Genomic DNA, 23,647 nt, shown 5'->3' with positions numbered 1-23,647 from the left:
AATAATTGGTTTTTGGCATTTAGAGGTAAATATAATTTCTTTCTAAAAAACTCATACTTAAATTTCTAATGTAGACTCAGATATTAAGATGTTTATGATTTTTGTGTTTGGTGAAAAATCTTAATATATGCTTTTTTTAATGCATGTTTAAATGTACACACTTTTAGTTATTATTATGGACTTCTGTTTTTTTAAAACTATACTTTTATCTACAGTTATATTTGTTTTAATCTCATTAGAGCCTTTTACTTAGACAAACTATTGCGAAGAATTTCCATTGCATAACTCTCCTTTATGGAGCTTCTGTGGCTGCAGTTAGGATGTATATTCCTTTGGCTCCTTTGGACATAGTGGTGGTGAAATATGACTTCCCTTATTAGAACTAATACGGGGTTACTTGGCTGGCTCGGTCCGTAGAGCATGCAGCTCTTGGTCTTGGAGTTGTAAGTTCGAGCCCCACGTTGGATATAGAGGCTAGTTAAAAATAAAATCTTTAAAAAACAAAAGAACTGATATGGAATTTCAAAATAAAATACTTCTGTGATATATAATGGATTTTATGTAAATATATTGCAGACCTGATTGGGTTTAATATATCTCTAGTGTGGCCCATTTCTTTCCTGTCAAACAGTACTGTTTCTTTATTTTCACTTACATATTCTGAAGTACTTTATGTTTGTCAATTCTGTAGTTTCTTCAGTGTAACCATAATTTAATGCAGTGATGCATCAGTTAATTGGAATTCTTAGAAGTAGGTGTTTACTTTCACTGAATGTTGGCCAGTTTCTGGTTAGTTGGTAAAATATTCATGTTTGAATTTTTTACAGTGAAAATTTGTTTATTTTTGAATCTTGCCGTGTCATCATCTCATTCTGAAAATTATTTTCATTATTTAGTGTTGAGAGGTTTTTAAATGGTGTGTTTAAGATCCATTAGAATTCATTAAACCCTTCAGAAAACTGTGGTGTAGACAGTTGTTTTGGACAGGGTTCCAGTCCCCTATACTTCCTTTAGCCAGAGTTTTCCACTTTTATTTGTTTTACTTGCTACACTTTTAATTAATACTTTTTTTAAAGAAACCATTGTGGGTTTTTTGTTTGTTTGCTTGTTTAAGTTTAACACTCTTTAGGTGGCTTCGTGATGGACATTGGGGAGGGTATGTGCTATAGTGAGCGCTGTGAATTGTGTAAGACTGATGATTCACAGACCTGTACCCCTGAAACAGATAATACGTTATATATTAATTTAAAAAAAACTGTTTTAAAGCACAAAAGCTGTAACCCTCATTTTGTATTTGAGAAAACTGAGACCTAGGAAGGGTTGAGTGAATTTAAAGATCAGAAAATATTTGTTGACAGAATCAAGAGTGTGTAATTTCAAGTTTCCAGCTATCAGGTTGTTTTTTGTTTTGTTTTCCATCTTATATAATAATACTTCTTGGTAGAAATTGAAGGAAAAAACAGACTGGTCAAATATGCACTTAATTGAAAACTTCTCTTGATGTGTATTTGTATATTTGAATAACCAAATTTCAATGACTGTTCTTTGGGGTGGGGGGAATTTTGCTTAATTAAGGATTCTATTTGCGTAGCTGGTTAATTGAGATTTCACTGTAGTTTAGATCATCCTTAATACAGGTATATGTTTTGTCATTCTTGAATGTAAATCCCTTCTTGTTTTCACGATAGGTTTCAGTGGAGATGGAGAAGAGCTAAATTACTGTTTTCATCTTATAGATTCCTTTTTTGCTGATATTTATTCAGATATTAGATACATTCCAGGATAACTGACTGTAAAGTCAAATTTTATGTATTAGACTCCCATTTCCCTGTTTACTTTACCTTTTTAAAAAATGGAATGTTGAGTTTCAGTGGAGTGCCAAGGGTGTGATATGTTCATTGAGCCATGATCCCCATTGCTCTCCTGAATTAAAACAGGAATTTTGAGCTTACTAAAGTAGAAAATTTAAAATTTGCATCTTCAGGTAATATATACTAAATTTTCCTGCTTACCCAAATTCGTAAGCTAAAAATTTGGGTGTATTATTTTGTTTTGTAAGCAAATATCCTGTCTTTTAGGGGCTTATATATATTCCCTTAAAACTTTTCTTTTTGATTTTTGATTTGAATAATTCTTTAAAATTAGAGAAGTAGGCTTAATTTTAAAGGAATGACTTTAAAAATACATGCATTGTTCTAGTAAATCTTAATAACATACCAATTTTTGCCATACTGCCTTTAGCAGATTTAATATTGTCCCAACTTTTCTAGATATTTCTTGAAATAAACGTGACAAATGACTTTTCATTCATATTTCTTTGTCCTTATAAGCAGGAAGAAGGGTAATAAGCCTTTATCGTAATAACACCCATCCAAATGTTAAGTCACTTTGAAGTATTTTCTATGTAATTAGCTATTACAGATAGAGTAACTGAAGTGTTCAAGAAATTATTGCAGTGTTTTTTGTTTGTTCCCAAGCAGAACACATTTCAGCTAACTACTGTAATAGCTTAACTACATCCTCACTTATTTGATTTCAGATATTTTTTTGAACTTGAGAACTGGATGGAGTGTGATAGTCCATACTTAGGAATTCAGGATCGGGGGTGGTGCGACCCATGTGGATCTCCTCTGTCATGTATGCTAAGTGGAAGAAAAGAGAGCCACTGGGTTAAAATTAGGGGGAAAATTATTTCTTTAAACTTTAATAATCATTTTCTTATTTTGTTTATCAGTATTTATACACTATCCCATCTGGCCTTGGAAAATACAGAACTGGAGAGCAGAGGTGTTTGCCCATTTCTTTATACCTGTTCATTTTTTTTCAGTAGCTATTTTAAAATCAACTTTTCCTGAAACTTTTAGCCACAGTAATATATAACCCATTTCTGAGTTTTTATTTTACCAAGTCATTGCTCCAGTGCTTTTCCAAATTACAGGATCTTTTTCTCTTTATGTGACCATCCCATATGAGTATATACGTGCTTTCCACATAAACTGAAGATAATTTCATTTTCTAGAGAATAAATTAGAACTTAGCTCATTTTTTAATGAAAGGAACATAACACCCTTAGGGCTCAATCAGGGAGACTTTGGCTCTAGTCCTGTCATTGCCCTTTATTTAAGCAGTTGTGGAATCTTTGGCAAGTCACTTAATCGCTATCTTATCATTCTCAACTATAAGATGAAGGATTTAAAATCTCTAAAATCTTTATTTAAAGGGTATTAGAAAACATCTCTTGCAGTTCTACAAGTTACTGAGATCAAAATAAGTTTCTTGAACATTTTTAAGGCAATATCACCACCTAGTGGCTTTTCATAAAATTGCCATTAAAAGCAAAACTAAACTTTTCCTATATATAGGAAGGCTATATATAGGTATGAGTGGAAGAGGGAGAAAGTATTACCTTATCCAAGGACTAGATGAAATTATATCCAGGACTTATTACTTGTGTTCTTGTCTTTACACTCAAGCTAGAATTCTAGTCGATTTAAAAACAGGGACCATATTTTAAATGTTTATGTTTTTTACCCTAAAGTTCAAAACACATTCACAGTAATTGCTTGATCAGTTCTGATCCAAGAGAAGGTCATTCTGATCTGGAGGACCCTCCTGATATCAGTTAGTGTGGGGAGCCTTGGGGACTGTAGATAATTCAGAGGATCTTCTGGGCCAGTTATTAGAACCATAGTAATAAGGTCATTAATAACATATTAATAATAGTAAATAATGTGGGGCGCCTGGGTGGCTCAGTGGGTTGAGCCGCTGCCTTCGGCTCAGGTCATGATCCCAGGTCCTGGGATCGAGCCCCGCGTCGGGCTTTCTGCTCAGCGGGGAGCCTGCTTCCTCCTCTCTCTCTGCCTGCCTCTCTGCTTACTTGTGATTTCTCTCTGTCAAATAAATAAATAAAATCTAAAAAAAAAAAAATAATAATAGTAAATAATGTGACTAATGTGACTAAACAAGCTTTAGGAATAGAAATCTCATTTAGATTGCTGACCTAATCATAAGATCAAGATTAAATTGTACTTCCTTTGGCCCTAATGGAATAGCTTACATTTTTGAGCATATAAAATGGGAAAGGCAATTTAACTCTCTAGGGTATGGTGTGCCCCCTCTTCACGTAGGGGAAATTTGATCCATTCCATTAATGCTGAAGATTTACGAATCTCAACTTCAAGACTTCATCTTTCTTTTGATCTCTAAACCTATGTATTTACTGGACAGCTCCACCCAGGTGGTGTAGGTACTGTAAGTTAAACATCTTGTTACATAGCCTGTCTTCACATTCCCCAGAAACAAGTCTGCTCCTTTTCCGTTATTTCCTCTTTTAGTTGAAGATACCCAGTCACTCTCACATATAGATATGTCTCCTGTAGACCACTGTAAATAGAATTACATTGGTTTTTGTGCTTCTGGTCTTTTTCCCTAACATTATTTTCTTACGTCATTCTTCCTACTGTCCCCTGCCTGCTGCTCCCTCCTCCCCCCCCACCAAGCAACCCTTGAATTATTTGTTATTCCCTAAACAAGTTAAATGCCTCTCTGAATCTGCATAAGTTCTTAACTTTTATATGGAGTTAGACTCTGCATTATCTCAATCTGACAAATTTGGTTTTTTGCTTCAGTTTAGTCACTACCACTCCGGAAAAATTTACCCTGATTCCTGTAGTCAGCGTTGGGCACGTCTTCCTTTATGTGTCCCGAATACATTTTTCATTAATTTACATAGTACTTAAAGTGTATTATTATAATTTCTATTACCACCAGACTCTTAATTAAGGTTTTAAACAGCTCCAACCGTGTTGGTGGTTGACTCTTTCTGCCAGCCATCTTTTGGTGCTAAGTACAGTACCGAGCTCAGAGTTTCATAAATACTTGTTGTTTATAAAAAAGGAACAAACTTAACTAGCATTTGTGCATGGTAGTTTATTATATATAGTCCCCTTTCACAAGAATTATTTTAAGCAAAAGCAGCAGTTTTTCTGAAACAGGTGGTGTAGATATCATTCTTATGTACACTTTAAATATAATGAAACTATAATGAAATTTACAAAATTTCAGTATATTTTCAAGATCATCTAATTAGTGGTAGAGGTAAAATCTTTTGACAGAAAGCCTTTTATTTTCATTATACTGGAGTGCTGCTTCGGTAAGACTCTGGATCTAACCTTGATTTCCTAAAAGTATGTTCTTTTTAAATTTCCCACTTGTAAAAGTATCTTCTAAGTGCTGAATTCTAGGGGCATCTAGAGTCTGCTTTGGAGGTACCATTAGGCTGATGGCAGGTTTTTACAGTTGTCAAAACAAACAGTTGCTGAATTTTATTGTCTCTATTTTCTTGGCCTTCAAATAATATATTTTATTTTTGCCCATTGAAGGATACTCATTTAGTTTTCCAGCAAGTTGTATGATATTTCCATTTCTGAATCTCCTGTAAAGCTCCTTAAGTACCAAATGAGAAAGATGTAACTGAGAAGTATTTTGATAGCATCAGATATTTTAAATAACCTGAGATTTCACATGGAAGTTTTATTACATACAAGCCTGATGACTTACATTTTAATACCTTGTTGACCATATTAAGGTAGAAGTTTTAACATAACAAAACAAAGGGAGTATTCTTTTTGTTGTTTTCAGAGTGTTGGGGTTTTTTTCCCCCTAGCAGAAAAGAGATGGGTCTGCTTTCTTCTAAAAAATTGTGAAGATATTCAGTAGAAATTAAAATTCAGAATATTTACTGTTGATACCAGTATTTCTGGATCCTTACAGAGTTTAGTTTTTACTAAGAATAATAGCTTATTGGAATTACTGTTTGGTTTTTTTAAATTTAATGCCAGAGGGATTGCATGTGTGTCTGTTTTGCCAGGTTATGGAATTTATTACTTGGGAATTTAACTTAATTATGGGAGTAAATGGGGTGGTTTATTTTCCATTTTTTGGCTTTTTTTTAGATTTTATTTACTTATTTGACAGAGAGAGATCACAAGTAGGCAGAGAGGCAGGGTGGGGTGGAGGGGGAAGCAGGCTCCCCACTGAGCAGAGGGCCCGATGCGGAACTTGATCCCAGGACCCTGAGATCATGACCTGAGCCAAAGGTGGAGGTCTAACCCACTGAGCCATCCAGGCGCCTAGGCTTTCTTTCTTTTAAAAGACTTATTTTAGACTGCACAAGCAAGAGGAAGGGGAGAGGGAGAGAGAGAATCTCAAGCAGACTCCCCAGTGATTGGGGAGCCTGATGCGGGGCTCAGTCCCAGGACCTGGAGATCATAACCTGAGTCAAAACCAAGAGTCAGACCCTCAACCAACTGAGCCACCCAGGAACTCAGGTTGTCTTCTTTAAAGTGTATTTATTCTGTACCATCTAAGAACCTCTTTGTTTTTCATTCCTGTTTCTTTTTTCATAGTTATAAATTCACTTTTTATGGAAATACTGGGCAGAGATATCAAGAATGTAATTTTTTTTAAAAATCCATGAAAGAAAAATAAAGTATCATATATGAGGTGTCACATCAGTTGCATTTTTGTGATCTAAATAAGACCATCTTTAGGATGTTGATAATGTGTAGCTAAACTTAGTAACCAAATTTGACAGGTTTGTTTTTAGGGATTTTGGGTTTTCACTTATTTGTCTAATTTTGGGTGATCTGTTTTCATATTACAACAGTACTTTCGTTTTCTTGAGATTTAAACTTACTGTTTTTTTATTTTTCCAAGATTTTGTTTCTTTATTTGACCCAGAAAGAGAGAGACAGAGAGAAAGGGAATACAGGCAGGAGGAGTGGGGAAAGGAGAAGCAGGCTTCCCACTGAGCAGAGAGCCTATCCCAGGATTCTGGGATCATGACCTGAGCCGAAGGCAGACGCTTAATGACTGAGCCACCCAGTTGCCCCAAACAACCTAGTTTCAGAACATAGTTTCAGTTATTTTTATTTTCATCATTATGTTTGTAAAAACAGTTTCATGATCGTAACATAGAATATTTTCATTAATACTTGTTTGTTAATCATTTAAATTAGTGAATTAGGTGATTTGAAATTGGCTTTATTTGCTAACTCCATCTACCTTGGAATTTGCTTTTATGATTAATGTCTTTTTCTGTCTGTATGCTTTCTCAGTGTTTGCTTCCTTCTCATCTAACACTAAGGTGGAAAGTGAGGCAGGATACCTGTTTTGCAAAATTCTTGAATAAATCATGTGTTTTTTTCTTGACAATAAAACCATCATTTTCAGTATCTTTTGTCAATGTTAACTTCTAAAAGTTTATTATAAACTAGTTTATTAAAAAGCTTATTTAAAATGTTTATTTAAGGGGCGCCTAGTGGCTCAGTGGGTTTAAGCCTCTTGCCTTCGGCTCAGGTCGTGATCCCAGGGTCCTGGGATGGAGCCCCCGCATCGTCTCTGCTCAGCGGGGAGCCTGCTTCCCCCGCACCTCCCCGCCCCCCCGCCCCGCCGCCTCCGCCTGCTTCTCTGCCTGCTTGTGATCTCTCTCTGTCACATAAATAAATAAAATCTTTAAAAAAAAAAAATAAAATGTTTATTTAAAAAATGCCTATCTCAAACATTTAAAACATAATTATAGCAGCACTGTCTTCTTGAAAGTTTTCCTGTCGGCTGTGCTGTCTCCCTGGCTTTTTCTCCTAGCTGTAGAAAATGAACATTTGCTCAACCTTCAAAGGGAACTGATGCTCATTGTGGTTGAAGCAAGAACCAAGTAACAGGTATTTTTCTGGGCCTTGTGTGCGTGTGCTCTAGGAGGCAGCAGTGTGTGTGAAAGGTATAAGGTACTGACATTTTATGCTATCACTTTGACTTTATTTTGAAAAGTGGATTGGCCTTGTAAGTATGGAAACAAGGGCAGTCCGTTAGAAAGCTGTTTCAGTAAGCCTAGGCAGGAATGGGCATAGATGTTAGAAAGATGAATTAGATCATAAGATATAAAATTGGTAGAACTTGATGGTTGAATATGTATTGTTAAACGCATCCCAGCTTGTACCCCTACTGTAAGATTTCTGCTTAAGCAACTGACTACATAGTTTGTTAGGGTAAGCTAAGCTTTTACAACAAACAAAACCTCAAAATTCAGTGGCATAAAGAATATGAAATTTATATGTGGTTCTCACTTAAGGATCAGGAGTGGTTGTTGCTTACCTCAGTAGACAATTGAGAGTATTTAACCATCTCATTATCATTAGATCAGGGGGTATCGACTTCATACAGTCATTCGGGGGTCCAAGTTGGAAGATCGGCCGTCTTCATATGCCTTTCAAGGTATACCACCTCTTGTCAGCCAGAAACTATAAAAAAGGAGGTAGGGGTGTTAGGAGCCAGACCTAGAAATGGCACTTACCACCCACATTCACGTTCCATTGGTGAGAACTTGGTCATGTGATCACACCCAGCTACAGGGAGGATGGAAATATAGTGTAGGTTTGCAGCTACCATTGAAGAAAAGAACAGATTTTGGGAGACAGGTAGTAGTCTCTGCCGGAAGTGATGATGATGTTTCCTGAAGCAGGAAACAGGCAGCAAGTGGGTAGCAAAAAGTGGTAAATGTCCTTTTGGATGTGTTTAGATACGGGTACTTACAGGACTTCTAAATTTACATGAGTAGTAAAAACAGAAAAGTGATTGTAAGAGGATTTCAGTTGGGAAAAAAATTACTTTGGTTTCTCTGTACCAGTGTTATAATACAGAACTTTCAGAGTTACTTTTCATGGAAAATATCAAAAGATAGGGGAAAAATGTGTTCTATAACATTTATGGCGCAGGTCAGTTGATTAAAAATATCAGTAAGTGCTTATGACCTTGTGCCTACCCCCAACCGAGGTCAGGCCTACAGGTTAAGTATTAGAACTACAGCTGTGACGGACTGATTGGCCTCTGAGCGCATTTACAAGGTGGTGAAAGAAGGTAGGCGGCGAACCTGTGCAATAAAGGATTCAAAATACGTAAGCGCCACAAAGCAAATAAAATAGTGACTATAAGAACACTCCGGGCATGTGGGTGACTTCTAGGTAAGGTGGTTAGTGCAGACCTTTGATGAAGTAAAATTGAGCTAGGACCAACCTGAGTGATGACAATGGGATAACTTAATGAAGGCACAGGCCACGGACATCGCAAGTAGAAGGAGCTCAGCAGCTGCAGAGCTTGGGAATAGACTGGGAAAGTTTAAGGGCTAAACATTTGCCCGGTGTAAAAATAGGAAATGAGACACTCGGGAATATGGTCTTACCCACTGAGGTAAAGTTTAAATGTTATGTAGTTACAGTAATATGAGCTTGTTCTATGCTTTAAATTAAAAAAAAAAAAAAAAACACCTTAAAAAAAATGGAGAAGGCAGGCTAGGGATAGGTACGGCAGAGAAACTAGTACAATGAAAAGATACTGGTGGCTCAGACCAAAAGATAAGCTTGGCGTACACTTTCTGAAATTGTGGAAAATTGTTGGATTTAGGATCTATTTGGATGTAGAAATGATGGAAGTTGTTGATACATCAGATGCGAGGTTTGAAGCAAAGAGAATCAAAGATGACAGAAGATTTTTGACTTCTGAAGCATGGGTGTTAAAATCAGACCCCAGATTTCTTTTGTAGGTTTGGTAGGTGTTTCTGCAGTAGATTCGGAGGGAAGACATGGCATTTGTGCATATGATAAATTTTGTTAGCTGAATGCTCTCCCATGTTTTTCTTAAAAATATTATAGTCTAAAAGAAGTATAGACCATTACATATGTTGAAAAAAATGAAGCATTTAGAGCACTTCTGGTATTTCCTTTAATATAATTCTCTTTTTATTTCTTGTAAGGTTCTTTAAGATTAGCAGCTCTGGTTTGTGTATTTTAATTATCCAGAACGTCCCAAGTACCTCAAGGGCCTAAGATCTTCCTCTGAGCATTTGCTTTTTGCCTTTTATCTGTTTAGACCAAATGGCAGGCTCAGCCATCTGCCAGCCTGGGGAACACACCCTTATGGTGGTACTTTTGTTTGTTGGGGGTGAAGGTAAGGAAGACCGTAACTATTTCTCATATCCCCTGATCCACCCATCTTTTGAATTCCTGGGATTATCTAAGGGCAGAGTTTTGAGATCTGTCTTTGATCTCTGTTGATACGTCATTGGATGTAAAGAAAAATACATTGAAAATTCAGTGATGGTACTTTGTTTTATTGAAAGTATGTATCAGTCTGAATATTTTACTCATTTTACAAATGAAAGCATCTCCACAGTTTTGAGATATTTGGGTTTTAAAATTGAACCTCTGGTGTGCCTGGGTGGCTCAGTTGGTTAAACGTCTGCCTTTGGCTCAGGTCACAATCCTAGGAGTCCTGGGATGGAACCCCGCAGTGGGTTCCCGGCTCGGGGCGGGGCCGGGGGTGGGGGATGTAGAGCCTGCTTCTCCCTCCCCCTCTCCCTCCTGCTTCCCCTGCTTGTGTGTGCGTGCTCTCTCTCTCTCTCTCTCTCTGTCAAATAAATAAATAAATCTTTAAACGAATAAATGAAATTGAACTTTCTATGTCATATTTTACAGTTGAATGCTTTTTCTGACTTTACCTAGTTCTTGTGGCAGAAACTAAGAATTTAGAAAAACTTGAAAAAGCCATTAATTGGTATACATGAAATACTTTCGCCATATACTTAGAAGTATATTTCATCTAGTTTTGTGTTTAATCATTTCTTTAAAGATTTTATTTATTTATTTGACAGAGATAGAGCATAAGTAGGCAGAGGGGCAGGCAGAGGGAGAAGGGAGAAGCAGGCTCTCCACTGAGCAGGGAGCCCGATGTGGGGCTCGATCCCAGGACATTGGGATCATGACCTGAGCCGAAGGCAGCCACTTAACTGACTGAGCTAGCAGGCGCCCCTATCGTTTTCGATAATGCACTAAATATTTTCACTTCTGAATTTGATAGAAGAGTTAAAAAAATTAAACTAGTCTTAATTTTAGCTGCTAAAGATAACTATGTTCTAAATGCTAGAACTTAATACATAGTTTATAAAATAATATTTTAGATATTCTTTTCAATAAAATTTAATAACTTTAATTTGTATGATTTCTCTATATAATTCAACATATTTTTACTTTTAAAAATATATTTTAAGGGGCGCCTGGGTGGCTCAGTGGGTTAAGCCGCTGCCTTCGGCTCAGGTCATGATCTCGGAGTCCTGGGATTGAGTCCCGCATCAGGCTCTCTGCTCGGCAGGGAGCCTGCTTCCTCCTCTCTCTCTGCCTGCCTCTCTGCCTGCTTATGATCTCTCTGTCAAATAAATAAATAAAATCTTTAAAAAAAAAATATATATATATATATATATATATATTAAAACACTCAAACAAAAAGATAAAGTATTCACTGTTTACATAAGGATTTATATTAATTTAAACATTTTCTTGAGACCATAGATATTCAGTTACACTTGAGTTAACAAGACCATAGGTTTCATATGCTTACAGATCCTTGAAATGTTTTTTGAAAACTGGTAATTAGAATTTTCACAAACTTTGTTCTCCCACCCAGCAAATGCATGTATGTCAACTAAACTTAAAAGGCCACATATAGGGGCGCCTGGGTGGCTCAGTGGTTAAGCCTCTGCCTTCGGCTCAGGTCATGATCCCAGAGTCCTGGAATCGAGCCCCCGCATCGGGCTCTCTGCTCAGCAGGGAGCCTGCTTCCTCCTCTCTCTCTGCCTGCCTCTCTGCCTACTTGTGATCTCTCTCTCTGTCAAATAAATAAATAAAATCTTTAAAAAAAAAAAGGCCACATATATTTTTTAAAAAGATTTTATTTATTCATTTGAGACTGATAGAGCGTGAGCAGAGGGAGAAGCAGACTCCCCATTGAGCATGGAGCCTAATGTGGGGCTCGGTCCCAGAACCCCAGAGATCATGACCTGAGCCAAAGGCAGACACTTAACCGTCTGAGCCATCCGGACACCTCTAAAGGCCATATACATTAAAGTATGTTGTTCTGGGCTTTGTCTATGGGGGTCATATCAAAAAATGGCACCTGGGTTTTTTGTCTTCTGGGAAAGATCGAAAACCTAAAATAGAATAGAGTCTTAAGTATGATTTAAAAAATAAGAACGTGAAATTAAATCTGTTGATAATAGAGATTAGAATTTACAGAGATTGGTCTTTCACTATGTCTTGAAGGAGGTGTAGGATTAAATGAGAAAAATAGGGAGGGGATTTCAAATTTGAAAGGAGTTAAGGCATAAACAGGTGAACTTTTTTTGATCAAGGTATAATTGACATACAGCGCCATATTAGTGGGGCACCTGGGTGGATCAGTTGGTTGAGCGTCTGACCTTTGATGGTCATGATCTCAGAGTCATCAGACTGAGCCCCACGTTGGGCTCCACACTCAGCTCAGAGCCTGTGCTGCTCTGGGGCTCTGCTTCTGCCACCTGCCTCTCTCTCAGATAAATAAATGATAATAAATCTTTAGGGTTGCCTGGGTGGCTCAGTCAGTTAAGCATTGCCTTCTGCTGGGTCACAATCCCAGGGTCCCGGAATCAAGCCCCACGTCAGGCTCCCTGCTCAGCAGAGAGCCTGCTTCTCTCTCTCCCTCTGCCTGGCACTCTGCCTGCCTGTGATCTTTGTCTCTCTGTCAAATAAGTAAAATCTTATTTTAAAAATTAAAATAATAAATCTTTATTTATTTTTAAAAGATTTTATTTATTTATTTGAAGGAGAGACAGAGATAGCAAGAGAGCGAACACGAGCAGGGAGGAAAGAGAGAAGTAGGCTCCCTGCTCAGCAGGGAGCGGGATGTGGTGTTGGATCTCAGGACCCCAGTATCATGACCTGAGCCAAAGGCAGATGCTTAACTGACTGAGCCACCCCAGGAACCCCTATAATAAAGATTTTTAAATAAAATCTTAAAAAAAAAAAACATTAATCTCAGAATGTAATGATTTGGCAGTTGTATACACTGTGAAATGACCACAATAAGTCTAGTCATCATTTGTCACTATAAAAAGTTACAAAAGAAAAATTTCTCTTTTATTCTTGTGACAAGAACTTTCAAGATCCACTCTCCTGGCAACCTTTAAATATGTACTACAGTACCATTGACTGTAATCACCATTCTCACACCACATCCCTATGACCTGTTCATTTCACAATGAAGAGTCTGTGCCTCCTGAACCCCCTTCATCCACTTTGCTCTCCCTCCTCCTGGCAACCACCTTTCTGTTCTTTATATCCATGAGTTTTTTATTATTTGTTTGATTTTTAGATTTCATATATAAATGAGATCATATGGTATTTGTCTTTTTCCATCCACTTAGTATAATACCTTCTTTGGGCCATGCATGTTGTCATAAATACCAAGATTTCATTGTCTTTTATGGCTGAATAGTATTCCATTGTATATGTGTAATCTCCCTGTCTGGGTTTTGTGTTTCCCAGATTCAGATTACTGCGATTAACCCCAGTCCAGAAGCAGATGATCCTTCTGATGTATCATCAGAAGGTCAATAGTAGCCTAATGCTACATCACAGTGCCTACACATCATTCACCTCACTTCATCTCCTCACATAGGCATTTTATTATCTTACATCATCACAAGAAGGATGAGTACAGTACAATAAGATAATTTGAGGGAGAGAGAGACCATATTCACAAGTTTCATTACTGTATGTATTATAAATGTTCTGTTATTGTTGCTAATCTCTTATTGTATCTAATTGATAAATTAAGGTTTATTATAGTTATGTATGGATTAGCAAAAAACATAGTATATATAGGGTTCAGTACTATTTGTGGTTTTAGGCATCCATGGGGGGTTTTAGATGGTATCCCTTATGGGTAAAGGGGGACAGCTATGTGTACCACATCTTTTTTATCCATTCATCCACCTATAGACACTTAGGTTATCCCGTATCTTGACTATTATAAATAATGCTGCAGTGAACATGGAAGTACAGATTAGTATTTCCATTAGTGTTTCCATTTTCTTTGAATAAATACACAGAAGTAGGATTGCTGGGTCATATGGGATTTCCATTTTTAATTTTTGAAGAAACCTCCATACTGTTTTCCATAGTGACTATAGCAGTTTACATTCCCACCAACAGTGCACAAGGGTTCCTTCTTTACATGCTTGGTAGTCTTATTATTTCGTGTCCTTTTGATAACAGCCGTTCTTACAGGTGTAAAGTGATCCCATTGTGGTTTTCATTTCCCTCATGAATAGTGAAGTTGAGCATCTTATATGCCTTTTGGCCATGTGTGTGTCATCTTTGGAAAAATGTTTCTTTGCATCCTTTGCCCATAATTTAATCAGATTTTGGGGGGTTGTTTTGCTGTTTGGTTGTATGAGTTCTTTATATATTTTGGATATTAACCTCTTAGGAGATAAATGATTTGCAGATATTCTTCCATTCAGTAGGTTGTCTTTTCTTCTGTTGATGGTTTCCTTTGCTGTGCAAGAGCTTTTTAGTTTGATGTAGTCCCAACTTATTTTTGCCTTTGTTGCCTTTGCTTATGGAATCAGATCCAAACAAACAAACACCTGATGTCAGGGAGCTTGTTGCCTGTGTTTTCTTTTAGAAGTTTTATAGTTTCAGGTGTTAACATTCAAGTCTCTAATCTATTTCAATTTAAATTTTGTGTATGACGTAAGATAGTAGTCCACTTTTATTCTTTTGCATGTGGCTATTCAGTTTTCCCAGTACCGTTGATATTTAAGAGATTGTTCTTTCCCCAGTATATATTATTTTTTAAAGATTTTATTTATTTACTTGTCAGAGAAAGAGAGCACAAGTAATGGGAGCAGCAGGTCGAGGGAGAAGCAGGCTCTTTGGCAAGCAAGACGCGCAATGCAGGACTCAATCCCAGGAGCCTAGGATCCTGACCTGAGCCGAAGGCAGACACTTAACCCACTGAGCCACCCAGGCGCCCCTCCCCAGTGTATATTCTTGCCTCCTTTATCATAAATTACTTGACCGTCTATTCATGGGTGTATATCTGGGCTCTCTATTCAGTTCCATTGATCTATGTGTCTGTTTTTATTCCAATACTGTAATGTTTTGATTACTGTAGCTTTGTAAATTTGTTTGAAATTAGGGAGTGTGGTGCCTCCATGGCTATTTGGAGTGTTTTTTGGGTTCTGTATAAATTTGGGGGTAGTTTGCATTATTTTTGTGAAAAATGCCTTTGGTCAAAAACCAGTAATGTATATGTAGAGTGGCTAACTGAACATAATAATAAAAAAAATGCCATTGGGATTTTGATAGGAATTTCGTTGAATCAATAGATTGCTCTGGGTCGTGTAGACATTTTAATGATATTAATTTTTCCAATCCACGAGCATGGAACATCTTTCCATTTATTTATGACTTTGGTTTCTTTCATCAGTGTCTTTATGGTTTTCAGTGTATAGGTCTTTAATCTTCTTGGTTAAACTTCTAGGTTTGTTTTTTTTTTGATGCAGTTATAAATGGGATTGCCTTCTTAATTTCTCTTTCTCATACTTTATTGTTAGTGTATGGTTGATTTCATATCCTGAAATTTTACAGAATTTATTACTTTTAACAGTATTTTGGTGAAGTCTTTAGGTTTTCTATATATATATAAAATCATATCATCCACAAATAGTGACAGTTTTACTACTACTTTTTCAGTTTTAGTGCCTTTTTATTTCTTTTTATTAACTAATTGCTCTGGCTAGGATTTTTCAATACTATGACAAATAGAATGGATAGAGTGAGCATCATTGTCAGGGATTTTTGTATCTGTATTCATCAGGGATACCGGACCGTAATTTTGTTTTTTGTGATGTCTTTGGTTTTGTTATGAGGGTAATGCTGTCCTTATAAAATGAGTTTGGAAGTGTTCTCTCCTCATCAATTTTTGGAAGAGTTTGGGAAGGATAGGCATTAAATCTTCTTTAAATGTTTGGTAGAATTCATCAGTGAAGCTGTCTGTCTGGTCCTGGACCTGTTTGTTGGGAGGTTTTTGATTACTCATTCATTTTCCTTACTAGTAATCGGTCTGTTCGGATTTTATTTTTCTTCATGATTCAGTCTTGGAAGATTATATGTTTCTAGGAATTTTTATTTGACCCTTTTCTCTTTTTTCCTTGAGTCTAGTTAAAAGTTTGTTGCCTTTGTTTTTGTTTTTTTTTGTTGTTGTTGTTGTTGTTCTTTTTTCATTGAACCAGCTCATGGTGTCATTGATCTTTTCTGTTGTTTTACTAGTCTCTGATTCATTTATTTCTGCTCTTTGTTATTTCCTTCTTTCTAATACCTTTGGGTTTTGCTTGTTCTTCTTTTTTTAGTTCCGTTAGGTGTAAAGTTAGATTGTTTATTTGAGATCTTGTTTTTTTGAGGTAGGCCTCTATCGCTTTGAACTTCCCTGTTAGAACTGCTTTTGCTGCATCCCATAGATTTTGGTAAGTTGCATTTTCCATTTTCATTTGTTTTGAGGTTTTTACTTATTTCTCCTTTGATTTCCTTATTGACCCATTGGTTGTTTAGTATTTAGTATATTGTTTAATCTCTGTGTATTTGTGATTTATTTCCCAGTTTTTTTCCATTCACTTCTACTTTCATACCATTGTGATTGAAAAAGATGCTTAATGTGATTTCAGCTTCTCAAATATATTGAGACTTGTTTTGTGGCCTAACGTAATTTATCTTGGAGAATGTCCATATGCACTTGAGAAGAATGAATATTCTGCTGCTTTTGGATGGAGTATTCTGTATATATCTTTATACAACCATATGATCTAATTGGTTGCTTAAAGCTGATGTTGCCTTATTGCTGTTTTTTGTCCACATGATCTGTTCATTGGTGGAAGTGGGGTATTAAGTCCCCTGTATTATTGTATTGCTGTCCATTTCTCCTATTAGGTCTGTTAATATTTACGTTATCTAGGTGCTCCTATCTTGAGTGCTTAAGCATTTAGAAATGTTAAATCTGGGCGCCTGGATGGCTCATTTGGTTGAGCAACTGTATTCAGCTCAGGTCATGATCCTGGAGTCCTGAGATTGAGTCCTCCATCAGACTCCCGGCTGAGCAGAGGGTCTGCTTCTCCCTCTGACCTTCCTCCTCTCATGCTCGCTCTCTCTCTCTCATGCTCTCTCACTCTCTCTCTCTCTATCAAATAAATAAATAAGTAAAAAATTTTAAAAAAAAAGTAAAGAAATGTTATAGCCTTTTGTTGGATTGACCCCTTTATCATCATAAAGGTCTTCTTTGTCTCACTCGCTCTCTCTCTCTCTTTTTTTTTTTTTAAGATTTTATTTATTTTATTTGAGATAGAGCACGCGAGCATGGGGGTGCCGGGGAGAAGCAGACTTCCCACTGAGCAAGGCGTGCAATGTAGGGCTCAATCCCAGGACCCTGGAATCCTGACCTGAGTCATAGCCAGATGCTTAACCAATGAGCCACCCAGGCATCCCTCTTCCCACTAATAAGAGTCTCTTATTACACTCTTGGTTTTAAAATCTATTTTGTCTGATATAAGTAAAGCTACCCCTGCTTTCTTTTGGTTTCCATTTGCATGAACCGTCTTTTTCTATCTCTTTCAGGCTGTGTGCATTCTTAGATCTGAAGCAAGTCTCTTGTAGGTTGCAGATAGAAGGATCTTGTTTTTTTGTTTGTTTGTTCGTTTGTCTTATTTATTCAGCCACTCTCTGTCTTTTGGTTGGAGAATTTAATCCGTTTCTATTAAAGTAATTATTAATAGATCTGTACTTATTACCATTTTGTTCATTGTTTTCTGGCTGGGTTTTAGTTCCTTTCTTCCCTTCTTGCTCTCTTCCTTTGTGGTTTGGTGGTTTTCTTTAGTGTTATGCTTACATTCTTTTTTTATTATCTTTGTGCATCTCTTACAGATGTTTGCTTTGTGGTTATCATGAGCTCACACATAACAGCCTATATATAGCAATCTATTTTAAGTTGATGGCAATTTAAGGTTTTTGTTTTTGTTTTTAAAGATATCCTTGTTTTAGAGAGAGCATGCATTGGAGCAGAGGGAGGGACAGAGGGAGAGAGAATCTCAAGCAGACTTTGCTTAGTTTGGAGCCTGGTGCAGGACTCCATTGACCTGAGCTGAAACCAAGAGTTGGACCCTCAACCAGGCATCCTGATAGCAGCTTAAGTTTGAATGCATTCTAGAACTCTACATTTTTACTTATCCTGGCATTTTATGTTTTTGATGTCACATTTTACATCTTTTTCCTTTGTATATCCCTTAACTGATTATTGTAATTACAGTTCTTTTTACTAATTATGTCTTTTAACCTTAATAGTAGCTTTATGTGATTTAATCCACTGCCATTAGTCTGTCTTTACCAGTGAGATTTATACTTACATGTTTTCTTGTTATTAATTAGTAAAGTTATTAATTAGTAAAGAAAGTTTCTTTTCAGCTTAAAGAATTCCCTTTAACATTTCTTGTAAAGCCAGATTAGATGATGAAATTATTTAGCTTTTTCTTGTCTGGAAAACTTTATCTCTCCTTTAATTCTGAATGATAACCTTGCTGGGTAGAGTATTTTTGTTTGGGAGTTTTTTCCTCTCAGCACTTTGAATACAATGTGTACTTTCTTCTGGTGTGCAAAGTTCCTGCTGAAAAATCTGCTGAGAGTCTTATGCAGACCTGGGGGAGGGGAGGTCCTTTGTATGTAAAAGTTGTTTTCCTCTTGCTGCTTTTTAGATTATCTCTTTATCTTTTACTTTTGACATTTTATTTATACTGTGTCTTGGTGTAGATCTTTTGGAATTCATTTTTATAGGCTCTTTTGGGCTTCCTGGATCTGGATATTTGTTTTTCCACGTTAGGGAAGTTTGCAGCCACTGTTTCTTCAAATAACTTTTCTGTCCACTTGTCTCTCTCTTCTCCTCTGGTACCCATATAATATGGATGTGATTCTGCTTGGTGTTGTTCCATAGGTTCCTTAAGCAATTTTCAGTTTAATTTCTTCTTTCTTTTTGCTTCTCTGCTCGTTTGAATCCCACTGCTCTATCACTGCTTTGCTCCTGCTTAATGTAGTCTGCTATTGAATCCCTCTAGTTTCTTCCCCCCTGCCCAGATCAGTTACTGTCTTCTTCAGCTTTATGACTTCTCTTTGATAATTTCTTACATTTTCTATCTATTTTTGTTCATTGATAATTGTTTTTTTCCCCAAGTTTGGTGAACATCCTTATAACCATTTTTAGTCTATCAGGTAAATTAGTTATCTCTGTTTCATTAGTTTTATTTTTTTCTTTCTTCTTCTGAAGTTTTACCTTTTTCTTTCATTTGGACATATTTTTTCTGTTTCCTCTTTTTGCTTGATTGTGGTTATTTCTATGTTTAGGGAAAACAGCTATCTCTTCTAGTCTTGAAGGAGTGGGCTTGTATAGGAGATGATCTTTATCTTTCAGCCTTGCTCTAGCTCATCTGTTTCTCAAACCTTTGTGTTTGTCTAAGCAGTCTGATTTATATTTGATAGGAACCAACTATGGAGGATGTTCCAAGACCCGTCAGTGTTGCAAAGGCTGGCTTCTCAGTCAGCACCTAGATTCAGGCTGATTGGAAGCCAGACCTCAGGCAGCAGCTTTTAATGTATGCAAATATATATAGTCATATGGGACCATGATTGTAAATCTTCTGGCCTGCAGACCAGGTTAATCTGGAGATATCCCTTGGACTACAGTTGGAAAAGTCAGAGCATAAGATGAGTAAAAAGCTCCTTTCTGAGAGGTACCAGTAATGAGGTCAGTAGAGAATGCAAGGTGTCTCCTGCCCTACTTTCCCTGAGTACACCTCTGCAGACTTCAGATGTGTGGCAAACCTGAAGTCTGCCCCTTAGGCTGAAGCTCCAGGACATCTAAGTAGGTCTTCTGCCCAGAAAGACTAGGGGTGTATTTCAGTCTGTGTAATGCCCTGGGCATGGTAGCCTGCCAAGAACTGTTTGATTATTACTTTCTCATGGGACCCAGAAATGCAGGTCCCCCTGGCCACCAGAGCCAGGTGATCAGGGAGCATCTCCTTTGTGGAGTGTGTGTGACCAACAGCTTTAGTGCAGCTGGGGGAGAATACAGGACTGGGGTGCACCTGCCAGCTTTAGTGGGGCCATAGGAGAGTGCAGGGTGGGAGTGCACCACCAGTGCTATCAGAGTAGAGGGAAGGTGCAACAGTGGTGCCTGGCAGCACCTTTGTCCCTGGACAGAGCCCCAACAGGCCCCTGCCCCTCTTGTGGCTGGCTTAAGATCAGCCAATGAATCTTCCTCACAACAGTCTAGTGGCTTTTCAAACAGCTGCATTGTGTTCATCCCTGGCATGAGTGACTCTGCAGGCAAGCCTTTTACAGAAGTATCTCAGTTCCGTTCCTTACAGCCTACTTGGTCCACCAGATAAGCCCCACTGGCAAATAAAGAGGTAGCAGTATGTGTCTATCCTCTCTTTCAGGCGGTGACAAAAGAAATCATCTTGATAAAGTCTCATACCTATTACCAGTGGTACTTTGCAGAATAGACCTCAACGACTACAGTCTACATTTATGTACTTTGTATGTGCATACTGAAGTGGAGTTGCAGTCGGTGAAATATTGTCAAAAATATGCCCAAGTGAAAATTTTTATTAGGTGATTCCAATTTGTACTATATCTTGCCACACATTAGTAATTTGCCAGATTTGGTCAAAATCAATCAACTTCCTTTAAGTCAGTTAATCCCCTTTAAAGTTATGGAAAGGGGGGGCGCCTGGGTGGCTCAGTGGGTTAAGCCGCTGCCTTCCACTCAGGTCATGATCCCAGGTCCTGGGTTCAAGCCCCACATCGGGCTTTCTGCTCAGCAGGGAGTCTGCTTCCTCTTCTCTCTCTGCCTGCCTCTCTGCCTACTTGTGATTTCTCTCTGTCAAATAAATAAATAAAATCTTTAAAAAAAAAATAAAGTTATGGAAAGGAAAAACAGAACTGAACAGTTGGGACCTTAAAAGGAAATTTTCAGTTAATCGTGTTGCTCTCAAATGTATTTTTTGATCACATATGTCAGATGTAATAGCATGTCTGAATTTAGTAGGCAGATGAAATTGGTTTTAGTTAGGATTGTAGGATTGCTTTGATGAGCCAAAATAATATTTCTTAAGAGAATCTCTTTTATTAACAGATATTAACTCAAAAGAGTGCTTTCTGTGTTTTTTAGTCGGCCATATACTAACAAGGTCATCACTTTATGGTACCGTCCACCTGAACTGCTGTTGGGAGAAGAAAGATACACACCTGCTATTGATGTGTGGAGCTGTGGGTAAGATAGGCTGACTGGCTTAGTTTACTTGAAATTTTTGGTAGTAAAGTAAAATCATATCATTTTATAATGATGCATATTTTTTTCCTCTAGCTGTATCCTTGGTGAACTCTTCACAAAAAAACCTATATTTCAAGCAAATCAAGAACTTGCACAGCTAGAGTTAATAAGGTAAGCTCATGATTGTAATATTTGTTGGGGGGTGTGTAATACTTCATAGGAAGTTTAAAGTCTTTCAAGTTTGTGTCTTTAGGAGAACAGCATGGTTTTCTTGAAGGCTAATGATTGCTACATGGAGGAGAAACTAGAATGTGGGTACTTCTTGATACTTGATCTAGTAAAATTAAAGATCTCAAAGTCCCTAAATCTTTCTGCAATTAAATGAAAGGGTGGGGGGCCCAAAAAATAAGACCAGGAAGAAAGAGTAAATAAATATGAGGAAGGAGAGAATAAATGGTAGATAAATTTTTTTTTAGTATGACAGGATGGAAGAATTAGTGTTTTGGGGATACTGTAAAGACAAACTGTTTTATATACACATATGCATACATGTTTATATGTGAATGTTTATACATGGAAACACGTGTATATACCTACAGGTGTCAGTCTTCGTTATTTGGAGTCTATTGTAGTGCCTAAGTCATAAGGACATACATAATCACCTTTCTCTTCATGTAATGTTTTAAAGTAATTCTTTTATTTTTTAAAAAAGAGCTTTGGCTTTCATATTTAATAATGTCAATTTGCAACTTCTAAGTTTTGTGTGTGTCTCAAAATATGGATGAGAACTTATAGGAAAGATATTGGTATGAGGCACAGATACCAATATACTATGAACCTTCCCTTCAACAGACTTATTGGATTAATTGATGCTCTCCAGTCCCTCTGTAAGTAACAGTAGCATGATAACATGACACGCTGAATGGTTGCAGCTGGTAGACTACTACTCTCTAGTAAGACTATGTATTTATCCTCCCCTTTGAAGTATAATGACTAAGAGATGGTTGTTTCCAATTTTGTATACCAACTTTTTATTATTATATGTGTGTCCTTTAAACATACACAGATGCGGTGCTTGCAAAGACTTAACAAAGTTGCTATCAGATTAACTGGGTGGGAGGCAAGTTACTTTAAGTTAGAAAGGTAAGTCATAAAAATTTAGAAGAATTTAGTACTCAAATTGCTTTAAATCCTTGATAATGTGGTTTGTTCAGGAAAGCTAATGCAGAGTCCCATTCAACAAATCCTCTGTTCAAAGAGAGGCCTTGCCCTGTGTCAGAAAATTGGAGAATGTATATTTTAAATTTTTCAGTTACAATAAAATATTTAAATTATGTATCTGTGTTTCTTTCTTTTTTTTTTTTCTTTTTTTTTTTTTTTTTTTTTCATGATTCCCTCTTACCCATTTTTTCACTTACTAAGGCAGTGGTCCTGATTCTTTGGATACTAGGGCTTCTATTAATGATCCTAACTTTTATTTATACATGATGCAAGCATTTTTCTAAGAATTTCACTTGAATTAGCCTCAGTTAAGCTTCATACAGCCTTCCATTTACTTTTTATAATTAAGAAAATGGAACCTTAGAAAGTGAAGAATTTGTCTAGGGTCATATAACTAGCAAGCAGCAAAATCGAGATTTGAATTTAGACAGTTCTACCTTAGTAGCTAAATTTTAACTAATTCGCTACATCATGTAGGAATTAAGACTTCCTGAAGCTTTAGGTTAGTATGACACATATACATCAGTAATTGACAAAAACATCCTGAAAATTTTCTATAGAATATTAATCCAAAAATTCTGAAGGAAAGATTAGCCAGTCATATCTAGCTTTTCATTAAAAATCAACTTGCTGAGTCAAGTAGGAGTCATTCAAAGAATATACAAATGTTGCAGTTTTAGGACATCCATTATTATAATTCACCACTTTAATAGAAATAAGGTAATATGTTTTTCTTAGTAGGTGTTGAATAAGCATTTGCTAGAATACAAACTAAGTGTAAAAGTGTATTTCTTTAACATGGTGAAAATATGTATTGTAGACTAATAGCCAGAATAATATTTAGTGGTGAAATACTAGAAGATGTAAGACAAGAATGATAGAAAGCGTCTTCTAGTATCATTATTTTAGGAGTGTTTTAGAAGTACTAACTAGTTAACTGGTAAGTGACCCAGTAAGAGGTATAAAGAGTGGCAGGATGAAGGCAGTATTGTCATAATTTGTATATGAGCATTGCATACAGGCAGCCTGCAAGGAAATTACCTGAAACACCTTAAGTAAAAGAGTCTAATAAAATGACAAGTGTTGAGAAAATATGTGCTTGTGTATATTGTGTGTAAACTTATGAACACAGTATCCTAATATAACATACGAATACATACATACTAAAAGCAATAGCTTCTTAAAAATA

General features: G+C 36.7%; 1 protein-coding gene across 2 annotated transcripts in view; it reads left to right on the top strand.

Moving 5' to 3' along the window:
* Positions 1-23,647, top strand: part of CDK13 (cyclin dependent kinase 13) — a 123,982-nt gene that overhangs the window by 79,388 nt on the left and 20,947 nt on the right. For both annotated transcript variants that reach the window (XM_047695534.1, XM_047695533.1), the window contains exons 8-9: positions 21,136-21,237; positions 21,331-21,408. In XM_047695534.1, the coding sequence (XP_047551490.1) occupies positions 21,136-21,237; positions 21,331-21,408 (180 nt within the window). The remainder of the gene's footprint in view (positions 1-21,135; positions 21,238-21,330; positions 21,409-23,647) is intronic.

This window comes from Lutra lutra, chromosome 11 (genome assembly GCF_902655055.1).
Source record: "Lutra lutra chromosome 11, mLutLut1.2, whole genome shotgun sequence".
Taxonomy (NCBI): domain Eukaryota; kingdom Metazoa; phylum Chordata; class Mammalia; order Carnivora; family Mustelidae; genus Lutra; species Lutra lutra.
The sequence above is the reverse complement of the archived record's forward strand: the minus strand, read 5'-3'. Positions and strand labels throughout refer to the sequence as shown.